Source organism: Heterodontus francisci, chromosome 10 (genome assembly GCF_036365525.1).
Source record: "Heterodontus francisci isolate sHetFra1 chromosome 10, sHetFra1.hap1, whole genome shotgun sequence".
NCBI lineage: Eukaryota > Metazoa > Chordata > Chondrichthyes > Heterodontiformes > Heterodontidae > Heterodontus > Heterodontus francisci.
The window spans coordinates 74,793,712-74,818,965 of NC_090380.1; the positions used below are offsets into that span (position 1 = coordinate 74,793,712).

Below are 25,254 nucleotides of genomic sequence, written 5' to 3' on the forward strand. Positions count from 1 at the left end.
CCAGCAAACTACCTGCACGCGTGAAGACAATCTACAGAACAAACAGGAAACTGTTCAACCTATACTGCCTTCAATCCAAAACCAAATTTCTCCAAACTCAGTTGTCGAGCTTCAATATGCAGATGATGTTTGCATGTGCGATCACTCTGAAACTGATCTCCAGATCATAGTCAACTGCTTCTCTAAAGCATAGGAGAAAATGGGTCTTTCACTAAACATTCGGAAAATGAAGGTCCTTTTCCAACCAGTTCCTACAGCACACACCTCCCCCTGCCAATCAAGATCAATGTCGAGATCTTGGAAAATGTAAACCATTTTCCATACCTTAGGAGCCTCCTCTCAGTAAAGCCAGACATAGATGACGAGGTTCATCATTGCCTCCGATGTGCCAGCTCAGGCTTCAGGCCAACTGAGGAAAAGAGTATTTGAGGATCAGGATCTCAAACCAGAAACTATGGTCATGATTTACTGAGCAGCAGTGATCCCTGCGCACCTATGTGCTTTGGAGACTTGGACAACCTACAGCAAAGCACTGGAGAAGAAAGGCAGTCCAACAGCAGTGTCCTCTCCCAAGCCAACCTGCCTAGCATTGGGGCACTAATCACCCAAAACCAGCTCCACTGGGTGGTACATGTCATTTGCCTGCCTGACACCAGACTCCCAAAGCAGCTGTTATACTCAGAACTTGGTCATGGCTGGAGACTCCCAGGAGGACAGTGGAAATGCTTTAGAGATGTCCTCACATCATCTCTGAAGAGATCAAACATCCATGTTGACTTGTACGAGTCCCTGACTCGTGACCATCCTAGATGGAGAAAGTTCATTCGGGAAGGCATCGTACATCTCGAGGGACTTGGTTGGGAACATGTGGAGGCAAAGTTGAGGCATCAGAGGGAGCTCACAAACCTCCAAACTACTCATCTAGCTGACCCTTCAAGCTCCGCCTGCCTTTTATGTGGCAGAGGCTTACCAACCGTCTCAGAACCCATCGAACTGGAGTGGAAGCAAGTCATCCTCAATCCCAAGGGACTGCCTAGAAGAAGAAGAAGGTAAGGAGGCTGCAAAGAGATACAGATTGGTTAAGAGAGTGGGCAACAAGGTGGCAGATGGAGTATAATGTGGGGAGGTGTGAAGTTATTCACTTTGGCAGTAAGAGTAGAAAAGCGGAATATTTTTAAAAGGCATGAAACTTCTAAATGTTGAGGTTCAGAGGGACTTGAGTGCACTCATACAAGGAATGTAGAAAGTTAGCATGCAGGTACAGCAAGCAATCAGGAAAGCAACTCACATGCTGGCCTTTATTTCAAGGTGTTTGGAGTACAGGAATAAGGACGTCTCGCTACAATTGTACAGGTCTTTGGTGAGACCACACCTGGAGTATTATGCGCAGTTTTGGGGCTGAATTTTACCAGCCCCCTGATGTCAAGGGTAAATTACACAAAGGATTGTGAATCTTTAGGAATTCTCTACCCCAGAGAGTTGTGGATGCTCCATCAGTGAACGTGTTTAGGCTCTGAAAGACAGATTTTTGGTCTCTAAGGAAATCAAGGGATATGGGAACTGGGTGGGAAAGTGGAGTTGTGGTAAATCAGCCATGATTGTATTGAATGGTGGAGCAGGCTTAAGCGAACGTATGGTCTATTCCTGTTCCTATTTCTTATGTTCGTATGAACTTAGTGAAGCTACTGCATTTGGTTATCTGCATGCTAAACAACAAAATTATCACACTATTGACACAGCTAAGCAATCCCACAAAAGAAAACAGATCAGAGCAAAGATCTGTAGCCTTATCACAGAGATAGGGAGAAATTGTTTCCATTAATGAAAGGATTGAGAACAAGAGAGCACAGATTTACAGTAACTGGCAAAAGAAGCAAAAGCAACATGAGGAAAAACTTACATAGCAAGTGGTTAAGGTCTGGAATGTGCTGCCTGACTATGGCGCAGGCAGGTTCAATCGAGGCATTCAAAAGGGAATTAGATTGCTATCTGAAAAGAAAGGGTGTGCAGGGTTACGGGGTGGGGTGTTGGTGGGAGGCGGGGGAGTGGCACTAGGTGAATTGCTCATTCAGAGTGCCGGTGCAGACACGATGGGCCGAAACCCCTCCTTCTCTGCTGTAGTAATTACTTCCATTTAAGAATGGTGGTGGACAACCCTGCACCTAATTGGTGGCAGAGGCTTTATGAACATTCCATTCCCATCCTGAACCATGGTGGAACAGGCGACTCGGCTTTAGCCAAAAGTGTAGAGTGGATGATCCTATTTAACTTCCAGAGAGCTCCATCACCATATACCCCAGCCTTGTCCCAATCATCAGTAAAGTGATGGAAGGGCCATCAACAGTTTTCCCAAGTGATACTCTCACTCTTGGTTTCTTCAGCGGGTGATCCTGACTGAATTAAAGAAGTAGCATATTACAGTGCAAGTAAATGAATGTTCATTCTCATTTAAAGAAAAGCTAAAATGAAGCAGAAACAATTAGAGACATGATTTGAAAGTGTTTATTAGGAGCACTATATGTGGTGTGTTGGAAGGAGGGGGTGGGGGGGTTGGGGAAGCGCATTAACTAACCAAAAAATCCTCCTCTTCTAAAAGTAATTTTTCAGAAATCCCACTGACATCAAATTCTATCTCAAAATCAGTAAACTTTTTTTTTAATGTATTAAGATTAATTTTTCCCAGAAACCTTTTCCATATCTATATTAAGTTTTGGCCGTTCCCGCCAGCAAACAAAATGCCTTTATCACCCTGTATTGTAAACGGGCTCGTGATCTGATAGATGCTGCAAGGCTCCAGCAAGATAGACGCAGATGGTTCGAGTGTTGTAACATTGTGGCGCCGCCGATAAACTGATATCAGATTAGCGTTGCTTTTCATTTTTTTGATTACCGGCTGGGTGAAATCGGGAGGTGAGATTCCTGTCATGTCCGAAGCTAATTAAACCACCAGTCCGATTATTTCGTATCAAGTGTGTTTACCTTGCATCCTGTGGGTCCCCCCAAAAACTGTTCAATCTCATGCTGCTATCATCAAGAAGGGCCCAACATCCGGCAAACATAATTCTACACACGGAGTTCCGAAGAAGGGTCACTGACCCGAAACGTTAACTCTGCTTCTCTTCCCACAGATGCTGCCAGACCTGCTGAGTGATTCCAGCATTTCTTGTTTTTGTTTCATAATTCTACACCATTTAGATGAGTGTTATTTATTAGAAAGAAAGGTAACGATACAAAACGAGACCGTCTTTCGGATATGGGTGAATTTTATCAACACCAAAGCCTGCTTTTTAACGTTATTTTTCTTCTAAAAAATAAGTATTTCAAGTTACGTATTAACTAAACAGGAGAAATTTTAGGCACAACATTAAAGATAAATTATCAGTTAACGAAAGATAACAACCATCACCGATAAATAGCCTCTCTCCGTTCTACTAGATAATACTATATCGAAGGATATTGTAATTTTATTATTCAGCAAAGTGACCAGACAGTCAAGCAGACTGGAACAATGTCGCAGTTGTATGGACTATTTGCACAGTTTATTTTTTTTATTTAGAGATACAGCACTGAAACAGGCCCTTCGGCCCACCGAGACTGTGCCGACCAACAACCACCCATTTATACTAACCCTATAGTAATCCCATATTCCCTATCACCTACCTACACTAGGGGCAATTTACAACGGCCAAGTTACCTATCACCTGCAAGTCTTTGGATGTGGGAAGAAACCGGAGCACCCGGCGAAAACCCACACAGACACAGGGAGAATTTGCAAACTCCATACAGGCAGTACCCAGAATTGAACCCGGGTCCCTGGAGCTGTGAGGCGAAAAGATTGTAGCAGTTATGAGCTGTAATGAGTTTAAAAGCAGAGAGATTATGTTGCAGCTGTATAAGGTACTGGTGAGGCCGCACCTGGAGTACTGTGTGCAGTTTTGGTCTCCTTACTTGAGAAAGGATGTACTGGCACTGGAGAGGGTGCAGAGGAGGTTCACTAGGTTGATTCCGGAGTTGAGGGGGTTGGCTTATGAGGAGAGACTGAGTAGATTGGGATTATATTCATTGGAATTCAGAAGAATGAGGGGGGTTCTTATAGAAACATATAAAATTATGAAGGGAATAGATAAGATACAAGTAGAGAGGATGTTTCCACTGGCAGGTGAAGCTAGGACGAGAGGGCATAGCCTCAAGATTAGAGGGAGCAGATTTAGGACTGAATTAAGAAGGAACTTCTTCACCCAGAGGGTTGTTAATCTATGGACTTCCTTGCCCAGTGAAATAGTTGACGCTTCTTCAGTAAACGTTTTTAAAGCTAAGGTAGATATCTTTTTGAACAATAAAGGAATTAAGGGATACGGTGAGAGCGCGGGTAAGTGGATCTGAGTCCACGAAAAGATCAACCATGATCTTATTGAATGGCGGAGCAGGCTCGAGGGGCTGGACGGCCTACTCCTGCTCCTAGTTCTTATGATCCTATGATTCTGGAGCACCAATGGGGCATTTTAAACCATTTGATTAATGGTTTATTTCAAGATCTTGTTTGCTACATCGACTAAGAAACGAACTAGCAAAACAAAACACGCATTCAGCCGCATCGCCCTACCAGATAGATAATGTCAATGTTTCATTCCATAAAACATTACACGACAGGAACTGCGGTTAATGATCATATAACTAACCCAACAACGAAAAAAAAAATCGATGTTTGAAAATAACAGCATTAATGAATACACATTTATTATAACATTCAATTTGAAAAATTAATATTGAAACGGATCAGATTCAATAGAAGTATCTAAAATCATCAGTATTTCAATAGTCATCTAAAACTGTTACACACCATTTCTGTATTTCATTTTCTAGATCCTAATAATAGTTCATGAAACAAAAAAGGCATTCCTACACAAAAACAAGAAATGCTGGAATCACTCAGCAGGTCTGGCAGCATCTGTGGAAAGAGAAGCAGAGTTAACGTTTCGGGTCAGTGACCCTTCTTCGGAACTGACAAATATTAGAAAAGTCACAGATTATAAGCAAGTGAGGTGGGGGTGGGGCAAGAGATAACAAAGGAGAAGGTGCAGATTGGACCTGGCCACATAGCTGACCAAAAGGTCACGGAGCAAAGGCAAACAATATGTTAATGGTGTGTTGAAAGACAAAGCATTAGTACAGATTAGGTGTGAATACACTGAATATTGAACAGCAGCAAGTGCAAACCTGAAAAAAAACCTGAAAAAAACAGTGGGTAAGCAAACTGAACAAACTAAGATGAAATGAAATAAATGCAAAAAAAGATAGTAAAAAATGTAAAAATGAATGTAAAAAAAAGGAAGAAAAAATAACTAAAAATGAAAGTAAAATGGGGGGCTGTCATGCTCTGAAATTATTGAACTCAATGTTCAGTCCGGCAGGCTGTAGTGTGCCTAATCGGTAGATGAGATGCTGTTCCTCGAGCTTGCGTTGATGTTCACTGGAACACTGCAGCAATCCCAGGACAGAGATGTGAGCATGAGAGCAGGGGGGAGTGTTGAAATGGCAAGCAACCGGAAGCTCAGGGTCCTGCTTGCGGACTGAGCATTCCTACAACCTGCCTGGTTAAAAACAAACAGAAAAATCGGGTAGATTATAAAATTCACAGTAACAGCATGATCAGGGTAAAGTTCCAAGACTGTTCGTAAGCCTATGCCCTAGTACAAGCCCGGTACACCGAGTATACTTGAACAGTATTAAAGAGTAGCGCCGGTACATGTATAGGAGTACAGGAATCCTCGCGCGTTGTGTGTTGGACAAGCCTTGCTGGTGACCTGGAGTCATGGGTTTGGTCGGCCACCTCGTTCCTAGCCTGCTGAATTACAGCATGGAATTTCAGATTGCAATGGGTATTCAGAATCATTTAAAAGATTACGTTAAATATATTTTATATAGCTGTATTCTGATTTTAGAAGACGCTGTTGACTGGTATTTACATCCAGACCCAAGGCCGATATGAAAGGAGGATATTATATATGGAAAGATTCTGCAAAATGTCCTCGTTTGCCCACTGCCACCGGCTCAGCGCCACCTTCTCAAGGGCAATTAGGGATGAGCAATAAATGCTCACACCCCAAGAATGAATAAAAAAATGCAATTTTATTCAGATTCCCTTCAAACCTGAAGAGAATCATAGCATAATGCAGCACAGAAAGAGACAATTTGTCCAATTGAGACTGCGCCGGCTCTTTCCAAGAGCAAATTCAGTGAGTCCCACTCCCCCGCTCTTTCACTCGACCCCTGCATCTTTTTTTTTCCTCCTTCAACTGTTTGAGATTCGCCGTACAATATTGATGTCCAACATTGCTCGATTAAGAAGAATTAGAGTTATATTGAAGATTTTGAGATTAAGATGACAAATGACATGAAAGTGATCTAACTCCGGAATTCGATCCTGATCTGAATCTGGAATAGGGAATGTTCCCTCTCTGGCTCAAATCACTTGAATTTGCCGTCATTTGGAGTATAACTCGAGGACATGGCCAGGACAAGTTTACAAAGCGCTTAGACTTCCTGGACCTTTTATAACTTAAACAGAGATTCGTTTAAATGTTTAGAGAAAACAAGAGTAAGACTGGTGGCTGTTAGAAAATGATTGAAAATCCTCGGCAGATTTGCTGCATTTTTCTAACAGGGCCACTCACTTTAAAAAACTGTACCTAGAACCCCATTAAAGAGCCTTGTAAATTGAACTATTTAAATCTGAGAAGTCAGTAATCTCTTATCATTGGTCATAACTATTTTATTTCACTAAGAGCCTGATTTCGAACTATAATGGATAATATACAGCTGGTAAAGGCTCTGGTTAGGTCATGGGATCCAATACTGGAAGAATTTTCAAAAGAGACATGTGAGAGATTTTGAATCTCAAAAGAAGCTCAAAGTGTCATGAACAAATTGGCAGCTATTATTATTTATGGAGTGCAGAATTTTGATGAAAAGAATAATTTGATTTTCTTTTTTCAAATAGTTATAAAATGATTGGGCAAAAACAAAAGACTGATGATTTTCTGTTATATTGCTGCTTTGCATCACTGTGAAACTGCATCAAAATGACCAAAAGCAATAGTGTAGCTTAGACCTATCTATGGTGGGAAGCAGACTGAGATCACCTGCAGGAGGCTAACTCATACTGCTTGGACTATAAATCAAAGTCAAATGTGATGTCGAGATTAGTTTAAAAAAGTGGTCAGTGTTCCATTGGACCTGCTCTTTGAATATTGCTGATACTGGCAAGGCAGAATTTATTACTTATCCCTGGTTACCTTGAGGGCATTAAGAGTCAACTATGTCGTGGAGAACTGGAGTCACTGGTAGGCCAGTCCAGGTAAAAATGGAAAATTTCCTTCCCTGGAGTACACTAATGAAGTAGTTAGCTACAATCTAGCAGCTTGGAATCTCAGTTGATGGGCATAAATTATCAGATTTACTCAATTCAATGCTATATCCTACCATGGTAGAATAGGAATTCACAAGGTCTGGATTATTAGAGTCATAGAGAGATACAGCACCGAAACAGGCCCTTCGGCCCAACGATCCACTATCATATCATATCCATTATAAACCAAAGCAGAACTAATTTCAATGAATTGAGTGTGAAAACACTCCTGCTTGTCTTTGCAATACATTTAACATTTTCTGGTAAAGAGCAGTGTTCTTCATGTGTCCTGTCTTTCTCAAGAATTATCCTGGCTGTCAGAATCAAACTTGCTGTCAGATGGTATAAACAGAGAGGTGCTGGCTGCAAATGGACACCATATGTATCAATCGGAGATCATCGCTACAATATAATTGCAATTTAAGAGTGACAACAGTACTGGCATAGGGCCAGGATGTACATGGCAGAGCATGATAGGTGTTATAGAACAACTTGGGTTTTGTTCAGGCAGTGGACTGTGAGAATGTAATCTGCAATGCATATTCTTGTGCAGAATAGTAATTATATCAGGAAGCGAGTGAAAATCAAAATTCAGAAGTTGATCTTGAGCAAGTTTTATTTGTCAGCTAAGCCTTGAGATTAGATTCCAGATTTTAAATCATTCTCTGATGGCATAAATTTATTATATAGTAACATAGAAAATAGGAGCAGGAGTAGGCCATTCGGCCTTTCAAGCCTGCTCCGCCATTCATTATGATCATGGCTGATCATCCAACTCAGTAACCTGTTCCTGCTTTCGCCCCATATCCTTTGATCCCTTTAAACCCAAGAGATATATCTAATTCCTTCTTGAAAACATACAATGTTTTGGCCTCAACTACTTTCTGTGGTAGTGAATTCCATAGGTGCACCACTCTCTGGATGAAGAAATTTCTCTTCATCTCAGTCCTGAAAGGTTTACCCCATATCCTTAGACTATGACCCCTAGTTCTGGACTCTCCCACCATCGGGAGCATCCTTCCTGCATCTACCCTGTCAAGTCCTGTTAGAATTTTATGGGTTTCTATGAGATCCCCCTCACTCTTCTGAACTCCAGTGAATATAATCCTAACCGACTCGATCTCTCCTCATACGTCAGTCCCGCCATCCCAGGAATCAGTCTGGTAAACCTTCGCTGCACTCCCTCTATAGCAAGAACATCTTTCCTCAGATAAGGAGACCAAAACCGCACACAATATTCCAGGTGTGGCCTCACCAAGGCCCTGTATAATTGCAGCAAGACATCCCTGCTCCTGTACTGGAACCCTCTCGCTATGAAGGCCAACATACCATTTGCCTTTTTTACTGCCAGTTGCACCTTCATGCTTACCTTCAGCAACTGGTGTACGAGAACACTCAGGTCTCATTACATATTCCCCTCAGTTTATAGCCGTTCAAATAATAATCTGCCTTCCTGTTTATGTTACCAAAGTGGATAACATCACATTTATCCACATTATACTGCATCTGCCATGCATTTGCCCAACCTCTCAACTTGTTCAAATCATCCTGAAGCCTCTCTGCATCCTCGTCACAACTCACCCTCCCACCCAGTTTTGTGTCATCTGCAAATTTGGAGATATTACATTTAGTTCCCTCATCTAAATCATTCATATATATTGTGACTAGCTGGGGTCCTGGCACCAATCCCTGCGGTACCCCACTAGTCACTGCTTGCCATTCAGAAAAAGACCCATTTATCCCTACTATTTGTTTCCTGTCTGCCAACCGATTTTCTATCCATTGCTATACACTACCCCCAATCCCATACGCCTTCTGAAAGTCCAAATAAACCACATCCACTGGCTCCCCCTCATCAACTCTACTAGTTACATCCTTGAAGAGTTCTAGTAGATTTGTCAAGCATTCTTTCCCTTTCGAAAATCCATGCTGACTCTGTCCAATTGTACCACTGTTCTCCAAGTGCTCTGCTATAAAATCTTTGATAATGGAGTCAAGCATTTTCCCCACTACCGACATCAGGCTGACTGGCCTATAATTCACTATTTTCTCTCTACCTCCCTTTTTAAATAGTGGGGTTACATTTGCTACCCTCCAATCTGTAGGAACTGTTCTAGAGTCTATAGAATCTTGGAAGATGACCACCAATGCATTCACTATTTCTAGGGCCACTTCCTTAAGTACTCTGGGATGCAGACCATCAGGCCCTGGGGATTTATCGGCCTTCAATCCCATCAATTTTCCCAACACCATTTCTCTACTAATACTGATTTCCTTCAGTTCCTCTCTCTCACTAAACCCTGTGTTCCCAACATTTCTGGTATGATATTTGTGTCCTCCTTTGTGAAGACAGAACCAAAGTATACATTTAGTTGGTCAGCCATTTCTTTGCTCCCCATAAAAAATTCCACTGTTTCTGACTGTAAGGGACCTACATTTGTCTTCACTAATCTTTTTCTCTTCACATACCTATAGACACTTTTACAGTCAGTTTTTACGTTCCCTGCAAGCTTGCTCTCGTACTCTATTTTTCCCTTTTTAATCAATCTCTTGGTCCTCCTTTGCTGAATTCTAAACTGCTCCCAATCCTCAGCTCTGTTGTTCTTTCTGGTGAATTTATATGCCTCATCCTTGGATCTAATGCTATCTCTAATTTCCCTTGTAAGCCATGGTTTGGCTACCTTTCCCGTTTTACTTTTGTGCCAGACAGGGATAAACAATTGTTGCAGTTCATCCATGCGCTCTTTGAATGTTTGCCATTGCCTTTCCACCATTGTCCCTTTAAGTAACGTTTCCCAATCCATCATAGCCAACTCGCGCCTCATACTTTCGTAGTTTCCTTTACTAAGATTCAGGACCCTAGTCTCAGAATCAACTATGTCACTCTCCATCTTGATGAAGAATTCTATCATATTATGGTTGCTCATCCCCAAGGGGTGTGTGTGTGTGTATAAATCCTTATAGTGTAGATTTGTAGTATCTTTGTTAGGTTGATAGGAATTCTTTCTGTTGTCGGAAGAGTCTGACTATTGCAGCATGGTGTTGGAGTGTGATCATTTTAAATATTTTCCCTTGGCTTAGCTGATCTCCAAAGGGTAAAATGGAGCCCATATTGTTTCGCTGCTAGCCCAATTTGCCCCTGTAAAACCACTTCTGGGGAAGTGGTCTAAGTAGTCCCTCAGGTCAATTAGAGGCTAATCTTTGTTGTTGTTGGAAGTTTTTGTAAAATAGCAGCTGCTTGGCCCCTCTTCTTATCTCAACAACTGCTATGGGTTATCTCAGAATCAGAAAAACAGCAGAAAATAACTAGATTTTTTCCCATTTGGTATAACTTTTTAAGATTGTTCATTTGTGATTTGTTCATATTTGATTCAAAATATGAATGCCCAGAGTATGAATTCTGAAATACAAATTTGAAGAAAGACAGATGCTCTCAAAAATTTATTATAAAATATAGATAGCTTTGAAGAAGGAACAGAATGGCAGAGAGGGAAGAGCTCTGGGAAGCTTTTGAATGAGTGAATGAAGAGTCAGTGGATAAAGTAGTGGAAAAGGATAAGAGAAAGCTCACAAGCAGTCCAGTATCTCACCACAGTGGTAGAAAATGTTCACTTGCATACCATTGGCTCAATACACAGTTGGGGAATGTTTATTGTAGAAATCAGAGCAGCTGCATTATTCCTCTTTGCTACAATCTCATTCAGCATAGAGCTTCTCTGTAAAGTTTTTCACTAATGGGTGACTTGATATCTATTACCTAACTGTTGTGTCAACATCTGGCGTACTGTACCTTCAATAAAAATCATTTACTTCTTTTCAATGTCAATAGCAAATACAGAAATCTGAATCAGAATCAGAATCAATAGGTTTTCCCACTCTTGATGTACAGCACACAGGTGTGGAAGTGAAACAAAGACAGAACTGGGCATGACTTAATGCCCTTCATCATTGAATAGCTAATTAACACTGATATATTCAGAGTGGCGTGCCCGATTGCTTCTCCCTCGTGAAAGTATATGATGTATGCCTTCTACTTCCTAACTATATGCTCTTTCTAAGTGTTTTCCAGTTACAAGAGGAAGTGAGGTAATTGTTTATTGTATGTCAATGTTTGTTTGTAAGGGTGAAGTTGGCCTGTTATTTCCTGTGCTGGTCAGTAGATGGTAGATGACCCTGCAACAATAAGCACTGTGGGTACTGATGCAATGACTGCCTGTGTCCATATTTGATACCTTTATATTTATTTAAGTGGGGCGACTGGGTTTGATGGATGTGATGCCATCAAAAGAAACATTTACATTATCCTTGCCAGTCCCTGTGATTCGCCTGAGACTGAATACTTCTTCGGAGATCTGTGTGAGAGAAGATTTGTGAGGCTGTTGAAAGCACATGTTATGACTGTCTTAACTTGTTTCCCAAACATGTTGAAATTGGAATTGAGGTCTGCAGTGGCTCAGTCATAGCATTCATTAAGGAACCTATGGCTGCATTTAGAAAATCAGGCAAAGGGACTGTGGTCAGAAGTGGTCACTTTCTCCATGGGTATTGTACAACTTTGTTGTATCGTGATCCAACACTGTATGGATGCAAGTTGCGGACTCCTCACCGGATGCCTCAAATTGTACTGGTTTCTTGCTCTGTCTCAAATAGCTGCACTTGTCAGCTGCACAAGTCCTTGAGCTGGCTCTCCTTTCTTTGTGCTTTGTGCTTCACTAAGTGCTCCCTGCTGAAATTACCATATAGTATGGATAATCTGCATATATTATTTTCAGTCAGCCATCAGGATCAAAAGCAGGCATGCCCACAACCTCGCACTGCTGGCTGGCATGCCAATTCGATGCCATGGTCCCGACCCTGAGCCATTTTCAGGGTCGGAATGGCTACCCATGCACAAGTGACAGGTAGCCAACTGGCGACAATTAAGGGGCCTATTAAGGCCCCTTACCCATGCTGACTGGGATTTGCAGTTGGCGTGTATGATTTGCACATCAAGCTGAAACACAACCGGTGCATCAAGGCGGCCTCATGGTCGGAAAGCGGGGTGAGGGCGGGGGGGACCCGATTAATTCCATGAGGGAGCCCGCCACATGCACCCATCATAGCCCCTGGGCCACAGTTGCGGCCGCAGGCCAACCCGCGAAGGGGCTGCCCCTCCATGATCACAGCCAGGCAGTTGTGGCCATTTTAAATTTCTTCAGAGAGCACCTGCATGTTCAGGAGGGCTCTCTCTCTCTCCATTAAGAATCGGCAGCTCCCACCTTGGCCGGTGGGGATGCTGATATGTCAGTGCTGGAGGGCCTCCTATTGGCTCTCCAGCCTCGGGAGCCCTTAATTGGATGCCGAGCCCACTCCCTGACCATTAATTGGTTGATATTTTAAAATTGCGGTGGGCATGTCAGGAGCACACCATAGAAGGACCCGATGTCGGATTCCTGACCCTGGAATGGAAATCCTGCCCATGGAGCCTAATCAGTTACTTAAACGATGCATAGTATCGAAGGGAGAACAGCTACAGGAGAAATGCCGTAAACAACTGATGCCCCTCTACGTTGCTTTCATTGATCCCACTAAAGCCTTTGACCTCGTCAGCAGATGTGGTCTCTTCAGACTACTAGAAAAGATTGGATGCCCACCAAAGCTACTAAGTATCATCACCTCATTCCATGCCAATATGAAAGGCACAATGCAGCATAGCGGCACCTCATCAGACCCCTTTCCTATCCTGAGTGGCGTGAAACAGGGCTGTGTTCTCGCACCTACACTGTTTGGGATCTTCTTCTCCCTGCTGCTCTCTCATGCATTCAAGTCTTCAGAAGAAGGAATTTTCCTCCACACAAGATCAGGTGGCAGGTTGTTCAACCTTGCCCGTCTAAGAGCGAAGACCAAAGTACGGAAAGTCCTCATCAGGGAACTCCTCTTTGCTGACGGTGCCGAATTAATATCTCACACAGAAGAGTTTCTGCAGAGATTCATCGACAGGTTTGCGGCTGCCTGCACCGCATTTGGCCTAACCATCAGCCTCAAGAAAACGAACATCATGGGACAGGCCATCACAAATGCCGCATCCATAAATATCGGCGACCACGCTCTGGAAGTGGTTCAAGAGTTCACCTGCCGAGGCTCAACTATCATCAGTAACCTGTCTCTCGATGCAGAAATCAACAAGCGCATGGGAAAGGCTTCCACTGCTATGTCCAAACTGGCCAAGAGAGTGTGGGAAAATGGCGCACTGACACAGAACACAAAAGTCCAAGTGTATCAAGCCTGTGTCCTCAGTACCTTGCTCTACGGCAGCGAGGCCTGGACAACGTACGTCAGCCAAGAGCGACGTCTCAATTCATTCCATCTTCGCTGCCTCCGGAGAATCCTTGGCATCAGGTGGCAGGACCGTATCTCCAACACTGAAGTCCTCGAGGCGGCCAACATCCCCAGCATATACACCCTACTGAGCCAGCGGCGCCTGAGGTGGCTTGGCCATGTGAGCCACATGGAAGATGGCAGGATCCCCAAGGACGCATTGTACAGCGAGCCCGTCACTGGTATCAGACCCACCGGCCGTCCTTGTCTCCGCTTTAAAGACATCTGCAAACGCGACATGAAGTCCTGTGACATTGATCACAAGTCGTGGGAGTCAGTTGCCAGCGATCGCCAGAGCTGGTGGGCAACCATAAAGGCGGGGCTAAAGTGTGGCGAGTCGAAGAGACTTAGCAGTTGGCAGGAAAAAAGTCAGAAGCGCAAGGAGAGAGCCAACTGTGTAACAGCCCCGACAACCAATTTTATCTGCAGCACCTGTGGAAGAGTCTGCCACTCTAGAATTGGCCTTTATAGCCACTCCAGGTGCTGCTTCACAAACCACTGACCACCTCCAGGCGCTTACCCATTGTCTTTCGAGACAAGGAGGCCAAAGAAGAAGAAGAAGAGTATATTTATAACATACATTGTAATTGTAAACACACATATATATAATATGGTAATTTTTACAGTTAACTTTCTTGACAATTACAATTCTGAAGAAAAATATAGCGCACAAATTTACAACACAGACAAGATTTATCTGTTTTTTTGCAAATAATTTGAAATATTACAAGGGTTTTAGATGTTCTGTTTTGTTAAAATTTTGACCAGACAATTGCATTTTTTAAGCACAAGATCCAATAAAATTGGAATATAAATGAAAGAGCTGGAAATAAGACAGAATTCAGGCAATTGGTGCAATAACAAACGATCCATACCCTCTATGATCAATATGAAGAATAACAAAACAGGCTCTTATTAAAGACATATTTCTGATTTTTTTTTGTACTTTTTCCATTCAAATGTTACTTCTTCCAGATGGAATTTCCAGTGTAAGTGCTCACACATGTAGTCTTGAATGACAGGCAGGAATCAAAATGGGAGCAATGCCTTTAACATTTATTACCACTATTGAGTTTGGAAGTGAAATAAATGAAAAATAAACACATTTTCTTCTTTTCTCCCAACTGCATAGCCTACCTGATTTTCAGATGTTACTGAATTTATTTCATAAATTACATTTTAATTTCAAGTGTTGAAATTAGAAGTATTCTATGTTTGACCATAAATTCTCACAACCTGATTATATATCATCATGTGGCATGTTTAGCACAAGCAATTCTCAATGTACAATCAGATAGATATATGGTGTATTTTGAACAAAAAACTTGAAGCTAGCATAATCCATTCAGAGGACAGTAAATCATGACAGGAGCAGATAGCTTAGCAATCAATAATGTCCATAGACCGAGGCTGGTAAGAGAAAAATTAGCAATCCTGCTCCTAATCATTATCCAATGGTGCCCACTGAAAGGAGCGTATTTGTGGATGTCAAGGACACACGATGCTTAGATGCAATACACCCCCCACCCCCCACCATGATAAAACAGCCTGTTGCCATTACTAATTAGGTTCACTCAAGAAAATGTCCACTTGAACAAGGTACTCGAGAGCAGTAGATACTTGTGGAACTATTCCAAGATTGACTTATTACATTCAGGAAAGGATGAGAAAAAAGGCTAGAAAATAGAGGGGGGAAATCCTTAATAGAAACATTTAGCTTGTTTGCTCTTCAAAGGACTTCAAGTACATTTCTGATACATAAAACATTATCAAGACACTTGAAAGTACTTACCTTCATTTTAATCTCTTGGTTCCCAAGTGTGTAATACAAAATGGGTTAACAGATGCCTCTAAATTCTATAATGGGAACAGAATATAGGCAACACATATTCAAAATGGAGGCAAGTACAGTCAACTAACCTCACAAGTTAAATATGGTTTGCTAAGTCTAAATCTTGGTTAATTTAGTCGACTTTTGTTCAACGTCCTCAGGCAAAGTATTGTTCACATTGGAAATTGCTTCCATGACATCCTGGGGTCACACTGTTGTTCAACCCAAAGATGATGGTTAAATAAATGAAATGTGAACAGAACTTCCACCAGTTTTTCTTTGTGCCCTTAAGGCAAGCTTCTTTGCTTCCCACCTGGCAGCTGGAATAAGAACTGATAAAATTGTAAAAGTATTTTTCAGTGTCAGAGGGATTTGGGCTGCAAAGCTACATGTCGTAGAAATCTGTGACTCAAACCAGTTGCACCATTCAACTTTACATGCTTTTTTAAGTTATGCAAGTTGTTGTGGCGTTTAAGAAAGCTAGTGCAGTCTAGTGATTTTATACAGTTTCTGACTTTTTTATTTGTGATTTTTTATTAATTTACCTAATACCAAGGGGAATCACTGATGTAAGGTGAGAACCTTAAATGTTGTCACTAGTACTTTGAATCTACTGTTTTTGTGTAGGTAACAGCCCTGTTTGTTATTTTTTCCCTGTACTCAACTGGACATTCCTACCCCATGAGCAATTCACAACCAAAAAAGCTTACAAATCTCAACCAATGCTGATTCAACCCAGAGGTACAAAAGAGTGGCTGGGGTTTGGAAATCTGTTCCAATTTAATTTTCCCCGCATCCTTCCCTGTGGGGAAACTACTGGCCTCTGCTCTACACTTCACACAGTGATGTGGGTAAACATTTTTCAATTCCATGATGTAGGAGATCTTTGAAATCAATCCACATCGCACCGTTTCGTGGCAACAGAAAACTTCAATGTGCCACTCCACTGTGCCTTATCTTCAATCTACATCTAAACCCAGGTGGATTAATATCTTTCAAGATGTGTACTTTGAAAGTGGAAAGTTAAATATATTAACAAAATACACAAGGAATCAGATGCATGTAGAGCAATAGCTGAATGAGAATGAGTTACAAGATTGTAATTCAATTGAGTATTTCTGAGAATGTGATAAACAGTGAGAGAGCCTCAGGCACTTTATAAATCCCAATAGGACAGTAATGCTCAATTACTAATTTTCTATCTGCCAGATGGCTGATATTCTATATATAATGTAGTCTGTATTTTTTTTTAAAGTTGTTTTTTTTCATCATTAAATGCCTGCTGAATCGCCTGTTGTCAAAGCAATATGTTAATGTGAATCTGCAACAAAAGTAATAATGACACAGAACCTGAATACAAAAGTCATCCATTTTCAGCTCCTACATCCCAACATCATACACCAAGGAAGGGAGGTCAGCAGTGAATTAATGGGAAATATAGCACACACAAATGAATAATTTAGCATAATGTAATGTACTTCCTTTTACTGCTGCATTTGTACATTGATATTATTCAATACCTTAGATACAGTATTTCTAAATATTGCATTACTCAGCAATGTGAAACACCTGCCTTCTGATCTGTCAGCTGTTTTCTGTGTGCCGGTCGAGCTTACTTTATGAGCTGCTACATTTAGGTCGAGGTTTGAGAGCTGCTGCTTAAATTATTAACTCTGTAAGGAATAGTGACTGCGTGTAAACCAAAGTAATTTTCTGAGCAGGAAATATTAAACTCTAGTGTTTTGCAAAATCAATATTTCATTTCTCAGCAAATTACTTTTTAACATTTTTCTATAGGTTGGCATATCTGATGACTTGTATTACATAATATCTCAGGTCTGGAGCTGCAACACTGTAGTATATATTAAACTGTTCTTGTGTTAAAATTTTTACTTATTTTTCATTCCTTTAACAACAATAATCTGTAAAATTCTTCCCAACCTATGCCTACATCCTTTCATAAAACTCAAGATGAATAGAAACTTCAAATATAATTCTAATGCAGCACAGAATCCCATTGTGCCTATCCACTTCTTGTTTAGTTCCATTCTATACAACTCCAATGTATCATTTCACATCCCTTTCACGCCCATCACACCAATTGCTGTATTTGTTCCATATATCCATTACCCTGTGGTGGAACATTGTTTGAGTCTCTCATCTTGCTTGAGTCATGTGAATTCTTTTGCTCATGTTCTCTATTTCTGCAATCATTTTTTTATTCTTTCATGGGATATGGGCGTCACTGGCAAGGCCAGCATTTGTTACCATCCCTAATTGCCCTTTGAACTGTGTGGCTTGCTAGGCTATTTCAGAGGGCAGTTAAGAGTCAACCGCATTGCTGTTGGTCTGGAGTCACATGTAGGCCAGACAAGTTAAGGATGGCAGATTTCCTTCCCTAAAGGCAATTAGTGAACCAGATGGGGTTTTACAACAATTGGTGATAGTTTCATGGCACCATTACTGCGACTAGCTTTCAATTCCAGATTATTATTAATTGAATTTAAATTCCACCAGCTGATGTGGCTGGATTTGAACCCTGTGCCCAGGGCATTAGCATGGGCCTCTGGATTACTAGTCCAGCAGCGTTTCCACTACACCACCATCTCACAGTCTAAGTTCAATTGCATACATACATATGTATTCTCCATTCCTCTTAGTATTTTAAGATCTTGGATCATGTTCCCTTTCAATCTTTTTACAGTAAATTAAAATTGACTTCTGTAAGTTTCTTGTCATAACTTGGAGCCATAATTCTTTGAATTATTCTTACTGTTATTCTTAGTATGCTCACTGATGCATCAATGTTCCTGAGAAGATAGGAACCTGAAATTTTCTTGGTGCTTTTCCTGAACCTCCTTCTATAATAATGGTAAAAGATCATTGGAATGGCCATTTCACTCAATTTTCCACTGGTCTTGCACAAAAGCTGTGGTAGTAGATTCAGGAGAACCTGATATTGTACATAATGTGGACAGCCTGGGGAGAATTTCAGCAGGGTTTTTTAGATTGCCTGCCATAACTTTGGTGGAAGATCAGCAGAAAAACCATTTCTGCTACTTCTTCCCCAGGGTGTCCAAATTGCATACTATAATTGTAGCCTTACCAGTGAATCACTGTAATCTGTTCAAATTATAATCAAATGTTTTTGAGACACACCTCAGTATTTGACAACCTTATTGATAAGTTGCACTTTGACCCGAATGAATGCTGCATCAATCTAAAGTGAATCTATGATATGTAACTTCTATTCTATGCTTTTAATGTCCTTTCTATGAACTGCATACAAGACTCTAACAGTGTTTTGTACAAATGTAACTTCAATCTTGTACTCTATGCCCTATTTATAGAACAATAACGTTGCTCATTCCCAATCACAATAGTTCCAAAATGCATTGCAAGCTGCTATGGCCCAGCATTTGAAATTGAGGAAGCTTGCAGTGCACAAATGGACTGCTGCATTTCCTACATTGCAACAGTGACAACACTTCAGAAATATTTAATTGGCATGAGGTCATGGAAGGTGCTATGTAAATGCAAGTCTTTCATAATATTTAGAAAGAGAACGCTCCTTTAAGTTGAGTCTTGCCCATTGTATGGATTTTAAATTCAAATTCACTAATTATAGTTATAACTATATTATTGCTACAGTCATGTACATAATTATACTATAGGTACAGACATTTTACTGAGAGACATCAACATGCTTCAGAAACACAAATACCTCAATATACAATGCATGTTTTTGTTATGTGTTTTCTATTAGTGTTGTTCAGATTGATTGAATTATTTATTAGGCTGTGGTGCAAATACTCTGCCAATTGGCTACTTTTAACCTGCAATTTACAAAAGTCCTCATCCAAGCGTAAATGTTCTTGGCAGTCCAGTAATACATTCATCAGGATTGAGCTGTACATTCACCCTCCCCTCTGAATTAGAATTTTCAGTTTGCCTGCATTTGAAGATATTTCAGCTAAAAGTATGATTAAAACAATCTAAATGGAGCTTATAAACACTGATATACTGTTAACCATAATAGAGCCACTGATATGAGGTAACTAACTCTGGTCAATTCTGCCGTTCAAGACTCCTGAGCACCACTGTGAGTGGCATCGAGTCTCCTCTCACAGTGATTGATGGGTATGGTGGATTTTCTACATAGTATCTTTCCAATAGGTAAATTTAACCCTGACGCATATTATTTCTGATGTTGCCCAAGTGTTTTTTTTTTCTATCCGAATAATTTTAACGCTAGAAGGTAACTATTTATGTCATTTTTGGACAATTTTTCCACAAACATTTTTTGGAAGAAGAATTACTTTTCAAATCCTTTATTTCAAAGCACTATGTATTTGCATAATTTAAAAAGGGCACTGAGATGTAAGTGATTGACATGACAATAGAAGTTAATTTTCTTCCCCAAACAGTGTAAATGATAAGCAATTCATTATCCAGTCTTGGTAATTATTAAGCATCTCATACTTGCATATTTTCATCATCCCTGTTACAAAAGCATTCTTCTGTTGAATACTAAGTAAACATTAGATGTAACATTTTTTAAAAACGGCAATAAATATCTATGTTACAGTATTTCTGTAATATCATAGAGTCATAGAGTCATGCAGCATAGAAAGAGGCGCTTCGGCCCACCGCGTCCGTGTCGACCATAATGCCTATCTATATTAATCCCACCTGCCTGCATTAATTCCATATCCCTCTATGCCTTGCTTATTCAAGAACCTGTACAGATGCCTCTTAAATGTTGCTACTGTTCCTGCCTCCACCACCTCCTCAGGCAGCTCATTCCAGATACCCACTATTCTTTGTGTGAAAAATGTACCCCTTTGATCCCCTTTAAACCTCCTCTCTCTCACCTTAAATCTGTGCTCTCTAGTTTTAGTCACCCCTACCATGGGAAACAGACTCTGGCTATCTACCCTATCTATGCCTCTCATAATTTTATACACTGTCTATTGTGTCAACAGTTGGTTCATTAACTGTTTGAATCTGATATTTAATCACTGGAGTAAAAATCCATATATTTGTATTTATCTCAATATAAACAATTACATTAATCTTAAATCATCTTATGTACTCAGCAAAGGCAATGTAAACCACCAGCAAAATGAAACCTGTTACGTGTACAGAGGCAGTGGGGAAGAAGTGATTCATATTAAGCATAACTTGCAAATGGGGGAGAGGAGTTTATACTGATGTGAATTTGCTCATTATTTTCCTCTATATACCAGTGAAGAACCAGGATCCAGATGAGCCAGCTTTTTATATCTTACACTGGAACTAGCTTAACAAGGGTTTACACTAAAGCCTTGAGAACTGGCAATGGATCTGTACAAGTCTCTTGTGTAAATAGGCCTTGGTTGCAATTATAAAATCCCAATGTCATCACCAATTCATTTCTTTGCAGATGCTGTTTCAACAACTTTGTTAATAATTTAGCGATATTAGCAGTTTAAAAGGAACATCACTCTGTAAACTTTCACAGCCCTGTGAAAAGGATAAAGTAGATTAGGCTCGACAACAAAGTTTTAGCTGAAAATTAATGCAGAAAATATAATTGTGATTCATGGGTTAATTGTGTTAATGTGATGAGATGATATCAGTAGCCATTTAAATCTCCAAACTATCAATACTGTTTGGCAATGCGCAAGGCAAACTTATTATTTGTCTAATGAGCAGTTATATGTGCTAAAATGTAACAAGCAGTGAATGCTGACAATAACTAAACTGTTAAGAAGATCATTTATAAAGGCCTCAAATGACAAAAAGGGGCTTTCTACAAGAACCCACACTTATTAGAACCTTTAACTTAGCTAAACATACTAAAGCACTTTACATTTGTGAGACAGAAATCAGCAAGAGTAGGAGGGGAGTTATGGGAAGTGGCTGAAGGCTCACTCAAAGAAACATTTCAAGGTGGGCAGTGATGTAACAAGGTCATGGGACTTAGTGAGTTCCAAACTTCAGGGATAAGATGGTTAAGGGCTCTCCCACTGATTGTAGAGTGAAAGAGCATGTAACAAGAGTTAACACTATATGTGGAGGGATGCTGGCTTACACTAGAACTCCATTAGCCTTTACTAACATTTCCTTTCTACCTACATGGGTGATAATGAAGGGTTGCACATGAAGTGCTAACCTATCTTTCTCTTTCTGGTGCTGATTGATCTATTCTAATTTCTCAAATTTTATATTTTTACTTCATATTTCTCATGTTCTTAGTTTCCTTTATGCCTGACTATTGTCTAATGAAATTTCTTGTGTTTTGTTTGCAGAGTCCCAGCTGAGCTCAGATCAGGAGCAGAGCCCGGGAGCAGAGTGTGAGAGCCCAACCCAACATACAGCCTGTTCCTACAGCTCTCCCGCAGACCTCACTCCCAACTCCACCACATCTCTCCCAACCTCCTCCATGGATGAGATTCAAATGGAATTGCAATGTGTCGATCTTTGGAAAAGATTTCATGACATTGGCACTGAAATGATTATTACTAAAGCTGGAAGGTATCAGACAAGATTTACTTTTGAGCATTTAAATCTGTGCCATTTTAGTAGACCTCAGCCTGAAGCACTATTTCAAGGCTTACTTTTTCAAATGCTAAGCTACCAAGCTCTTCCAGTTTTTCCAGAAATGTACCTCTCGTATCCTGTCACTCAAAGTTTGCCAACACCATTAGCTCCCCAACTCACAGAGCACTGGTGCTAAAAAAACACCATTTAAGTTGGCCCACAGCCTCTCTCCACCCTTCCTCATCAATCTTCTGCACCTTATCTTCCAACATGCAGCCTTTGCTGTTCTGACTCTGGGCTGCGCTTTGTGTGCCCTCTTCTTCTGCTTCACTGTCAGTAGCAGAGCCTTTAGCCACCACATCCCTACACTCTGATATTCTGTCCCTAAACTCCTCCTAGTAACCTGCTTCTCCACTTTCAAAAGCCTCCTTGAAACCTACCTTTTTGACTGTTCTTTTGGTTAGTTCCTATAATTTCTGCTTGCTGAACTCCAATTTCCTGTAAAGTAATTTGGAATGTTGTCAAATGCACTATATAAATGTGCATTGTTGTTGCTATAAATAGCTTCAGCACCCCACGTTAGGGAGCTACTCTTTACCATCTGGTAAGCTGAGTTGTAAATGCATGTGTCTGGCGACAGGAAGTGAGGATAGGATTAGGCTGGGTTGCAGTCCATTCCACAATCGAATCACCTGCTAACATTTACTGTAAATGTTGTCCATTAGGCAGGATGGCAGAAAGCCCCAGTGCTGACTGAGCTGTACCCCAGCAAGGAATCACCATCGCCAGGACAGATGAAAAGAAGGGAAAATTAATCCCAAAAAAATTAAAATACAAACAGTTGAAAATGTTCACCTTTTGTTACATTTATCATATTTTAAAATTTATAGTAATTTATCTATTTTTCAAGAAACACCCTTGGTTCCCCCCACCCTTTCTACACAGAAGACTTTGCAGCCTAGCCAAGAATTAACAAAACTTGGATTCATGAGATTTGAAGCTGCCAACAGCTGGCTAGGAATACAGGGATTGAAAAAGAAACTATTCAAATCACAGTTCCCATGAATTAAAAAGTTGAAATAATTTACTTAACCTTTTCCCTCAATATTTACATTTTTGGAGATGATTTATTAACAGAAATGTTGGTCTGAGCATTATGGATTTTTTTTTGGCTTAAGTCTTTTTGAGGCCGTGTTTTAAAAGTGCACAGTCTGTGATCCTGGTTGTTACCCAGGGATGGTGCCTGCCTGTGCCCACCAACAATTATAGCACCTCAGTTTGCAGGGTCTGCAGCGGCACACCTCATTTGCATAGGGTCAGTGGGTGACGTTTTGGTCCCTGTGTGCCCCATGCACCTGGGAAATTCCCTCTCCTGCCTTCTATTGGGTGACAGCCCAAGTCTTCCTGTCATTCTAGTCATCTTCCCTTCAGCCCTCTTTGAAAGGGTTTGACACAGATTTTTGGCAAAAAAGAAATTCGTGAGTCCAAGCTGTTTCCCTTGCCTGAACTGACAACATCACCCCAGGTGGGGCCTACTTGCACTCATACCAAGTATTCTGTATGTCACGCAGTATACTGGTGTCCAGTACTACGTGGAACTCCTACTAAGCTGGGGAAGTGGGTATGTCCAGGGTAGGTAAGTCCCCATCCCAGCTCCACCTGCAAGACTGTTCCCTGACATCAATGCTCCTGTAAAGGGTGGGTAGATGTTCTAAACCTTACAAGGCTGACTGGAAAATCATAGAGTTGGAACTGGATGCTTTCCATTTACTGGTCGGTTCTGCCAGAGTGATACCAGGAGTCTGGTGGAAATTCAGGGCCAATGTGTATTTCTTGTGAGTTAGTCGTAAGAATCTCCCATGTATTACTCTTTTCACAAAGTATTACTTCTCTACAGTGTTTTCCTTAGCAAAATTTAAAGGATTAAACTCAGTCTAAACAAGACATTCTGCTGAGTCAGGAAATGTGCGCTGAGCTCAGGCATCTGGATTCTGATATAAATCTGTCATCTATATTTATCCTATTCACTGATTCCATTGATTAAACATCATCATTTTATTTTGTTTTCATTCTGAAACTTGCCTTTTAATAAATTGTACTCCCTCTCTTAATACACACTTCGGGCTGGATTTTCTTCTCCCTCTGCCGGGAGCAGTGGTGGGTGAAAGACATGGCAGCCCTCACATGCGGGTCATGCACCGCCATGCCACCACGATCTTCCTCACGGTGTCCCAGGATAATGAACCAGTCGAGTCGTTCCCCCCAATCACGTGGAGGGGACGTGCTCTCCGACGCCGGCAATGGTGTCAGCTGCCTGTGCGCGGGTGCTGTCGCCATTTTTAAAGGGTAGCCAGCCCTGCCGGATCACTTACATTTTTAAAGAGCTACCGCCAGCAATGTACCGCTGATAAATCTATCATCCCTTCCCCCCAAAACATTTACCTTCAACACTTGACCTACCCTCACCCAAACCAATCAAAGTGCAGACGTCTCCCCTTCCCATCCTCCCCTACACTAATAATTTGCATTAGAGCCTGGTTCCCCAATACCCCCTGTCCCCCTCCCACCCACTGCACTAAAAATCTTAAGTTCCCTCCTTCCCCACCATGGATGGGAAAGTGAAAGCGTGTGAATGTCAGCTGCCACTCAGAAGATCGCAGCCCAGAGGTAAGATCTTCTGGCCTCCCCCGTCATGGAGCCTGAAGTTGGGAGCTCAGTACAATCCCAGCCTTCGGCTCTTCTTCCATATAGAACTCATCCTCACCAACATGATGCACCATTCCTGGACAGAAAAATTTGGCAGGTGACCTGCTCCCGAGCAACTGTTTGTAGAGCTCTTCATCCAGCTGCTCGGAAAAGTATCGGGAATTTTGCGTTGACTTGGCCCCCGATTTTATTGCCCTATGCAGACTGCTCAGCTGAAATTAGGAATAAATAAGGAATCACTGACACAAGATCAATCTACCATTCTGTGTAATAACCTGGTAGTGCTACTCCAAAAAACCCAACCCTGAACCTGATGGAAAAACATTCATCTTGCAAGTAAACAGTATGAACAGGGCATTACTCTGAAAATGTTTTCAAACAAATCATTGAAATATATCTGGAAAAGGATTGGGAAATAACGACATAG

General features: G+C 41.2%; 1 protein-coding gene across 4 annotated transcripts in view; it reads left to right on the forward strand.

Annotated features, from left to right (window-relative positions):
* tbx15 (T-box transcription factor 15) overlaps positions 1–25,254 on the forward strand; it is a 90,720-nt gene that overhangs the window by 14,758 nt on the left and 50,708 nt on the right. The window contains exons 2-4 of one of the 4 annotated variants that reach the window (XM_068039919.1): positions 5,811–5,816; positions 10,991–11,002; positions 21,903–22,115. In XM_068039919.1, the coding sequence (XP_067896020.1) occupies positions 5,811–5,816; positions 10,991–11,002; positions 21,903–22,115 (231 nt within the window). Of the gene's footprint in view, positions 1–5,810; positions 5,817–7,417; positions 7,433–10,990; positions 11,003–21,889; positions 22,116–25,254 lie in introns of all 4 variants that reach the window. The other 3 variants (XM_068039921.1, XM_068039918.1, XM_068039920.1) reach the window with 3 other exon arrangements.